Source organism: Palaemon carinicauda, chromosome 13 (assembly GCF_036898095.1).
Source record: "Palaemon carinicauda isolate YSFRI2023 chromosome 13, ASM3689809v2, whole genome shotgun sequence".
Classification (NCBI taxonomy): domain Eukaryota; kingdom Metazoa; phylum Arthropoda; class Malacostraca; order Decapoda; family Palaemonidae; genus Palaemon; species Palaemon carinicauda.
The window spans coordinates 128,752,358-128,761,093 of NC_090737.1; the positions used below are offsets into that span (position 1 = coordinate 128,752,358).

General features: G+C 37.3%; 2 protein-coding genes across 2 annotated transcripts; both read right to left on the bottom strand.

Moving 5' to 3' along the window:
- Positions 1-4,878: 4,878 nt before the first annotated feature.
- Positions 4,879-5,658, bottom strand: LOC137651807 (dnaJ homolog subfamily C member 7-like). Its single transcript, XM_068385026.1, has one exon. It carries the CDS (start codon positions 5,656-5,658, stop codon positions 4,879-4,881), a length of 780 nt encoding a protein of 259 aa, XP_068241127.1.
- A 20-nt stretch (positions 5,659-5,678) lies between these two features.
- On the bottom strand, positions 5,679-8,364 carry LOC137651808 (uncharacterized protein PF3D7_1120000-like). The gene is made up of 2 exons (XM_068385027.1): positions 7,396-8,364; positions 5,679-6,116 (listed from the first exon to the last, which is right to left on the bottom strand). Exons 1-2 carry the CDS (start codon positions 8,362-8,364, stop codon positions 5,679-5,681), a joined length of 1,407 nt encoding a protein of 468 aa, XP_068241128.1.
- Between the last annotated feature and the right edge of the window lie 372 nt (positions 8,365-8,736).

Consider the following 8,736-nt stretch of genomic DNA (forward strand, 5'->3'; position numbering starts at 1 on the left):
ACAGAGGCTAATGCACTACCTAAGACTAGAGAACAATGGTTTGATTTTGGAGTGTCCATAGCTGATGAGTCTCTTCTACCCTTAACAAGAGGAGAGTAGCCCCTGAACAATTACAGTGCAGTAGTTAACCCCTTTGGTGAAGAAGAATTGTTTGGTAATCTCAAGTGTTGTCAGGTGTATGAAGACAGAGGAGAATCTGTAAAGAATATGCCAGACTATTCGGTATTCGGTGTATGTGTAGGCAAAGGGAAAGTGAACCGTAACCAGAGAGAAGGATCCAATGTAGTACTGTCTGGCCAGTCAAAAGACTCCATAACTCTCTAGCGGCAGTATCTCAACGGGTGGCTAGTACCCTGGCCAACCTACTGGAATATTCGTAAGCTCTTTTTACCTTCCCTTATGAAGTTAATGTCATTGCACTGTATATAAACAGCATATTTTGCTCTCCAATTACATTTCCATGCTTTAAATAGAATTTGTCAGTATCTATTAAGTAATCCGTTTACTTATATATTTATTTAGCTCTTTAGTGAGTTATAGAACTTCAAATCTTCTTGTTTGTGATACTGAGAAGTTATCTTTATCTTCCTTTTTATTTAGTGAATTATTTACCTTTCGGTTTGTTGGTTTATTTATTCATTTAAGATACTTTTTGAATAATTATTGTTTGCTGCTACTACTTAGTCAGATATCGGATCTATAAAAGCATATTAGTTATTTGACGGTACTAATTAAATACTTTTTGATTAGTGGACCTAAAAAGATTCACTTTTGAAGTTAGATGTCTGATGGAGTTCAAGATCTCGTTGGCAAGGGAGTTCGATATTTCCTTCAAGGCTCAAGTCTCAAAAAATAAACACTAACAAAAAGGGAAAAGAATTTTTCTTTGATGCATTGATAAGTAAACAAACTGTAGCAGCAAGGAGAATGTTAATCAGCCTTTGATCTTAGTCCCTCTAACATCACAAATGTCCGTAGCTACAGGGTGGTATTCTAACATAGTGTAACGATCAACATGGTGTGTCGTACTGTGAAATTAGTTAATGCAGAACTGGAGTGTTTGAATACAAGTGGGCGTTTTTCTTTTCAGTTGAGAATAATTTAGTTATGTATAGACAGACGCAACGTTTAACTGAAGGTAAATCTATTGAACGCGGCCGTTCTCCTTTCGAATCTTAGAAGGATACGTTCAGTAAAAGCGAATTGGAAGATGTATCATTCTTCCCTCTGCTGAGTTCATCTATTCTTTTTTTTTTTCTTTTTTTCTAACAGCAGTAAACTGCAAAACTCACGTCACTAAACATATTCCTGATCTACTATTCCAGCACAATGGAAACTTCTTAAGGGAACAGCGTACTAAAAGAAGTCAGACTTGTTTCTTCAGCATCTGTACACTTGACAAAGAAACAGTACAAGTGAATCTTTGTGAAGGAACAGTGCATTCCAAAACAAGTTTGACTTCTTCCCTCTGCTAAGTTCATATATTCTATTTTTTTTTCTTTTCTTCTGACAGCAGTAAACTGCAAAACTCACGTCACTAAACGTATTCCTGATCCACTATTCCAGCACAATGGAAACATCTTGAGGGAACAGCGTACTAAAAGAAATCAGACTTGTTTCTTCAGCATCTGTAAACTTGACAAAAAAACAGTACAAGTGAATCTTTGTGAAGGAACAGTGCATTCCAAAACAAGTGTGACTTCTTCCCTCTGCTGAGTCCATTTATTCTTTTTTTTTTTTCTTTTCTTCTGACAGCAGTAAACTGCAAAACTCACGTCACTAAACATATTCCTGATCCACTATTCCAGCACAATGGAAACTTCTTGAGGGAACAGCGTACTAAAAGAAGTCAGACTTGTTTCTTCAGCATCTGTACACTTGACAAAGAAACAGTACAAGTGAATCTTTGTGAAGGAACAGTGCATTCCAAAACAAGTTTGACTTCTTCCCTCTGCTAAGTTCATATATTCTATTTTTTTTCTTTTCTTCTGACAGCAGTAAACTGCAAAACTCACGTCACTAAACGTATTCCTGATCCACTATTCCAGCACAATGGAAACTTCTTGAGGGAACAGCGTACTAAAAGAAGTCAGACTTGTTTCTTCAGCATCTGTACACTTGACAAAGAAACAGTACAAGTGAATCTTTGTCAAGGAACAGTGCATTCGAAAGCAAGTGTGACTTCTTCCCTCTGCTGAGTCCATCTATTCTTTATTTTCTTTTTTTCTTACAGCAGCAAACTGCAAAACTTTTTTTTTTCCAGCAATAAACTGCAAAACTCAACTGAAAATTATACTAGTTTTTTTTTCTTTTTTTCTTTTTTTTTTAATGTTCGCGTCATGTCACTAAACATATTCCTGATTCACTATTCCAGCACAATGGAAACTTCTTGAGGGAACAGCGTACTAAAAGAAGTCAGACTTGTTTCTTCAGCATCTGTACACTTGACAAAGAAACAGTGCAAGTGAATCTTTACCAAGGAGCAGTGCATTCGAGAGCAAGTGTGACTTCTTCCCTCTGCTGAGTCCATCTATTCTTTTTTTTTTCTTTTCTTTTTTTTTAATGTTCGCGTCATGTCACTAAACATATTCCTGATTCACTATTCCAGCACAATGGAAACTTCTTGAGGGAACAGCGTACTAAAAGAAGTCAGACTTGTTTCTTCAGCATCTGTACACTTGACAAAGAAACAGTGCAAGTGAATCTTTATCAAGGAGCAGTGCATTCGAGAGCAAGTGTGACTTCTTCCCTCTGCTGAGTTCATCTATTCTTTTTTTTTTTCTTTTCTTTTTTTTAATGTTCGCGTCATGTCACTAAACATATTCCTGATTCACTATTCCAGCACAATGGAAACTTCTTGAGGGAACAGCGTACTAAAAGAAGTCAGACTTGTTTCTTCAGCATCTGTACACTTGACAAAGAAACAGTGCAAGTGAATCTTTATCAAGGAGCAGTGCATTCGAGAGCAAGTGTGACTTCTTCCCTCTGCTGAGTCCATCTATTCTTTTTTTTTTTTTCTTTTCTTTTTTTTTAATGTTCGCGTCATGTCACTAAACATATTCCTGATTCACTATTCCAGCACAATGGAAACTTCTTGAGGGAACAGCGTACTAAAAGAAGTCAGACTTGTTTCTTCAGCATCTGTACACTTGACAAAGAAACAGTGCAAGTGAATCTTTACCAAGGAGCAGTGCATTCGAGAGCAAGTGTGACTTCTTCCCTCTGCTGAGTCCATCTATTCTTTTTTTTTTCTTTTCTTTTTTTTAATGTTCGCGTCATGTCACTAAACATATTCCTGATTCACTATTCCAGCACAATGGAAACTTCTTGAGGGAACAGCGTACTAAAAGAAGTCAGACTTGTTTCTTCAGCATCTGTACACTTGACAAAGAAACAGTGCAAGTGAATCTTTATCAAGGAGCAGTGCATTCGAGAGCAAGTGTGACTTCTTCCCTCTGCTGAGTCCATCTATTCTTTTTTTTTTCTTTTCTTTTTTTTTTAATGTTCGCGTCATGTCACTAAACATATTCCTGATTCACTATTCCAGCACAATGGAAACTTCTTGAGGGAACAGCGTACTAAAAGAAGTCAGACTTGTTTCTTCAGCATCTGTACACTTGACAAAGAAACAGTGCAAGTGAATCTTTATCAAGGAGCAGTGCATTCGAGAGCAAGTGTGACTTCTTCCCTCTGCTGAGTCCATCTATTCTTTTTTTTTTCTTTTCTTTTTTTTTAATGTTCGCGTCATGTCACTAAACATATTCCTGATTCACTATTCCAGCACAATGGAAACTTCTTGAGGGAACAGCGTACTAAAAGAAGTCAGACTTGTTTCTTCAGCATCTGTACACTTGACAAAGAAACAGTGCAAGTGAATCTTTATCAAGGAGCAGTGCATTCGAGAGCAAGTGTGACTTCTTCCCTCTGCTGAGTCCATCTATTCTTTTTTTTTTCTTTTCTTTTTTTTTTAATGTTCGCGTCATGTCACTAAACATATTCCTGATTCACTATTCCAGCACAATGGAAACTTCTTGAGGGAACATCGTACTAAAAGAAGTCAGACTTGTTTCTTCAGCATCTGTACACTTGACAAAGAAACAGTGCAAGTGAATCTTTATCAAGGAGCAGTGCATTCGAGAGCAAGTGTGACTTCTTCCCTCTGCTGAGACCATTTCTTCTTTTTTTTTTCTTTTTTTTCTGACATCAGCAAACTGAAAAACTCAACTGAAACTTATACTAGGTTTATTTTTTTTTTATTTTTTTTTATAGCAGTGAACTGCAAAACTCAACTGAAACTTATACTAGGTTTTTTTTTTTTCTTTTCTTTTGTCACATCACTAAACCTATTCCTGAACCACTATCCCAGCGCAATGGAATCTTCTTAAGGGGAAACAGCGTACTAAAAGAAGTCAGACTTGTTTCTTCTACATCCGTCCACCTGACAAAGAAACAGTACAGGTGAATCTTTGTCAAGGAACAGTCCAAAGCAAGTGAGACTTCTTCCCTCTGCTGAGTCCATCTTGTAGAATATTCCATTTGTACCAGGAAGGCCGGATTCCATTTGGCATTGACTAACTAAAACTAATCATTTTCTAAAAACTCAACTGAAACTTATGCTAAAAATATTTTTCCCACTACGTTTTTTTTTTTTTTTTTTTTTTTTTTTGTATGTTCACAGCACTAAACTGCAAAAATCAACTGAAACTTATACTAAAAATATCTTTCCATTATATATATTATATATATATATTTTTTTATTTTCTTTTTGTATTTTTTTTAGTTTTTCAGTTTTTATTTTTATATTTTTTTTTAATTTTCATTTTTTTTTGTTCACAGCACTAAACTGCAATGGTTTTCCCCTTATATAACGCGAACGCCTTAATAATAGTATTGATGGTCGTTCTTCTGATGATGTTCCCTTCTTGGTCCTCCCTTGTTGTAATGCCGATGCTCTTCCTTTCTGGGTCCTTGATTGTACTGCCGATGTTCCCATCGATTGTACGGCCGTTGTTGGTTCCACTGCCCTGACTGATGCTTTGGTGGCTCCTGGTGATACCACTGGCCACCATGCCTTTCCCATTGATCATTTTCCTTCTGATGGCGTAGCTCTTCATCATAATCTCTTCGGTTGCTTTCATCCGCCAGAATCAGTTTAGCATTAACCACCTTTTTGTACTTCTTCTCGAATGCTTCCTGTAGGAATTCGGGTTTGTCCCGATGTCTGTCTGGGTGGAACATCATGGACAAGGCCCTGAAGGATTTTATGATTTCTGCCTTTGTGGCTGTCTGTTCCAAACCCAGAACCTCATAGTGACCCTTGTCTTCCCACTGCTTCTGTAGTGCTTTAGTATCGTCTATGATTTTTAAGAAATTCTCAGATTTCTTTAGTTTCACCGTTTCGAAGTCCTTCAGGGCAGCGTCGAAAATGCCAAGTTTAACGAGGTGCCTTCCTCGTAACATGAACGCTTTCCACCCTTTAAGACCTTTCTCTATAGCCTTGGAACAGTCTAATACAATATCCATATCATGAGGCGTCTCAGTGGCTGCGTTTGCTTCAGCACGAAGGAAATGGAGAAGAGCTGTTTCTTCTTCGTTGTCCGTCTTCATGGTCAAGGCCTCGGTGAAAATATTTAACGCCTCTTTGGGCGTGTTACTCATCTGCGCAAATAATCCAGCCATCAATAATCTTCGCCTCTCATGTTCATCCTTATTCTCAGTGTTAGGAATTTCTGTTTCTCCTTTTCTATCTTCAATTCGTTAACTTCACTTTTCAATTTATTTAGTTGCTCTGTTTTCTTACTCTGCACCCTCTTCAGTTCTTCATTTTCAGTTTTAAACTCTTCCACAATCTTTTTCGCTTGCAGTATCTCAAGGTCTTTTATTTTGCACACAAATTCAAGTTTTTCATAGTCACGCAGCAAATCAGCTTTCTGTTCGTCCTTTTCGTTCTTCAGTTTTTCAACTTCAAGTTTCAAATTATTAACTTGTTCCGTTTCCTCACTCAGTGCTTTCTTGCTTTGCTCATTTTCCTCTTTGAGAATTTTCACCAAATTTTCATGTTCCTTCATTTGAAGGTCTTTTCCGACGCATTCACATTCAAGTTTCATCTTTTCATTCTTCAGAGTTTCAACTTCAAGTTTCAAATTATTAACTTGTTCCGTTTCCTCACTCAGTGCTCTCTTGCTTTGCTCATTTTCCTCTTTGAGAATTTTCACCAAATTTTCATGTTCCTTCATTTGAAGGTCTTTTCCGACGCATTCAGATTCAAGTTTCTTCTTTTCTTCCTTCAGAGTTTCAACTTCAAGTTTCAAATTATTAACTTGTTCCGTTTCCTCACTCAGTGCTCTCTTGCTTTGCTCATTTTCCTCTTTGAGAATTTTCACCAAATTTTCATGTTCCTTCATTTGAAGGTCTTTTCCGACGCATTCAGATTCAAGTTTCTTCTTTTCATTCTTCAGAGTTTCAACTTCAAGTTTCAGATTATTAACTTGTTCCGTTTCCTCACTCAGTGCTTTCTTGCTTTGCTCATTTTCCTCTTTGAGAATTTTCACCAAATTTTCATGTTCCTTCATTTGAAGGTCTTTTCCGACGCATTCAGATTCAAGTTTCTTCTTTTCTTCCTTCAGAGTTTCAACTTCAAGTTTCAAATTATTATTAACTTGTTCCGTTTCCTCACTCAGTGCTTTCTTGCTTTGCTCGTTTTCCTCTTTGAGAATTTTCACCAAATTTTCATGTTCCTTCATTTGAAGGTCTTTTCCGACGCATTCAGATTCAAGTTTCTTCTTTTCTTCCTTCAGAGTTTCAACTTCAAGTTTCAAATTATTAACTTGTTCCGTTTCCTCACTCAGTGCTTTCTTGCTTTGCTCATTTTCCTCTTTGAGAATTTTCACCAAGTTTCATGTTCCTTCATTTTAAGGTTTTTTTCCGACGCATTCAGATTCAAGTTTCTTCTTTTCTTCCTTCAGAGATTCAACTTCAAGTTTCAAATTATTAACTTGTTCCGTTTCCTCACTCAGTGCTTTCTTGCTTCGCTCATTTTCCTCTTTGAGAATTTTCACCAAATTTTCATGTTCCTTCATTTTAAGGTTTTTTTCCGACGCATTCAGATTCAAGTTTCTACTTTTCTTCCTTCAGAGATTCAACTTCAAGTTTCAAATTATTAACTTGTTCCGTTTCCTCACTCAGTGCTTTCTTGCTTCGCTCATTTTCCTCTTTGAGAATTTTCACCAAATTTTCATGTTCCTTCATTTTAAGGTCTTTTCCGACGCATTCAGATTCAAGTTTCTTCTTTTCTTCCTTCAGAGATTCAACTTCAAGTTTCAAATTATTAACTTGTTCCGTTTCCTCACTCAGTGCTTTCTTGCTTTGCTCATTTTCCTCTTTGAGAATTTTCACCAAATTTTCATGTTCCTTCATTTTAAGGTCTTTTCCGACGCATTCAGATTCAAGTTTCTTCTTTTCATCCTTCAATTCATCAACATTACGTTTCAATTTGTTTATTTGTTCCGTTTTCTCATTTTCATTTTTCTTAATTTCTTTATTCTTTACTTTAAGAATTTCCAACAAAGTTTCCAGTTCTTTCATCCGAAGGTCTTTTTCGACGCATTCAGCTTCCAGTTTCTGGTATTCAGATGCCTTCTCAAATGTCATCTTTTCTTGAGTCTCTTTCGCTCTATTCAATTCATGTACAATACTTCTCAGTTCATTTAGTTGCCCATGTAACTTATTATTTTCATCCTCAAGATTTTGCAAGAAAGTAGTTCGATCTTCGTCTTCCATTTTGAGTTCCAATAGATCGCATCCATTTTCCATTTCTGGAACATATTCTTCAAGAGAGCTGTCGTCCACATCGTTTCCAGCCATCCTCCTTCGAGCTAGCATAATTCCGCCGAAAATGACGGAAGCAGCAGCTACTATGCCGATGTAAAAGTTCTGGTTTCCATTCGAAATGACTTCCTTCATTTCTCCCAAGTCAAGTTCGGAGTGAAGCTTGCCAACGAACCACGTTGATTTCAATTCATCTTTGAATCTTAAAGCTTCTCTCTTCATCTGGTGCAATCCCAGTTCGCACCGCTGTAGTTCCTCGCGGGCTTTCCACCAGCCCCCTATCCAAGGACAGCGCTGCAGCCACCTGCCGAGGAATCCATCCTGAGAGGCGACTGCCCGGCAATCTTCAAAGCGCGGCGCCTCTGGGAGTAGCCACGAAAACCATTTGAAGATCCACGACTCTTGGAGAGTTCGCAGCTGTCCCTGAAGTTGTACCGTCATGTCCTCGCATGCAAGATTCTGCTCCAGAAAGGCCGAACCTACCTGTTGAGGCCAGTTGAATCTTCCTGTAAGATTTCTGATGATATCTATCCACATTCCGCTCACTTTGCTTTGAAAATCATATTCAATGATGCAGATCCTGAGCGTGTATTAGCTATATTTTCAGGAAAGTGTTCTTGGCACTAAACGATCCCGCCGGAGACTTCAGAATTCCTGAAGACATTTAGAATCATCAACTCCATCGATAGATTTCCCGGATATTTTTCTCTTCTTCGTTCAGAAGACGGTGTTAACTTAATAATAATAATAATAATAATAATAATAATAATAATAATAATAATAATAATAATAATAATAATAAAAATCTTTGATGCAATTTAAGAGCCCGGAGCCCTCCGAAGACTTCCAGATTCCTGGAGACATTTTGGAATCACCAAAGCCATCCGCAAATTTCCCTGACAATTCTCT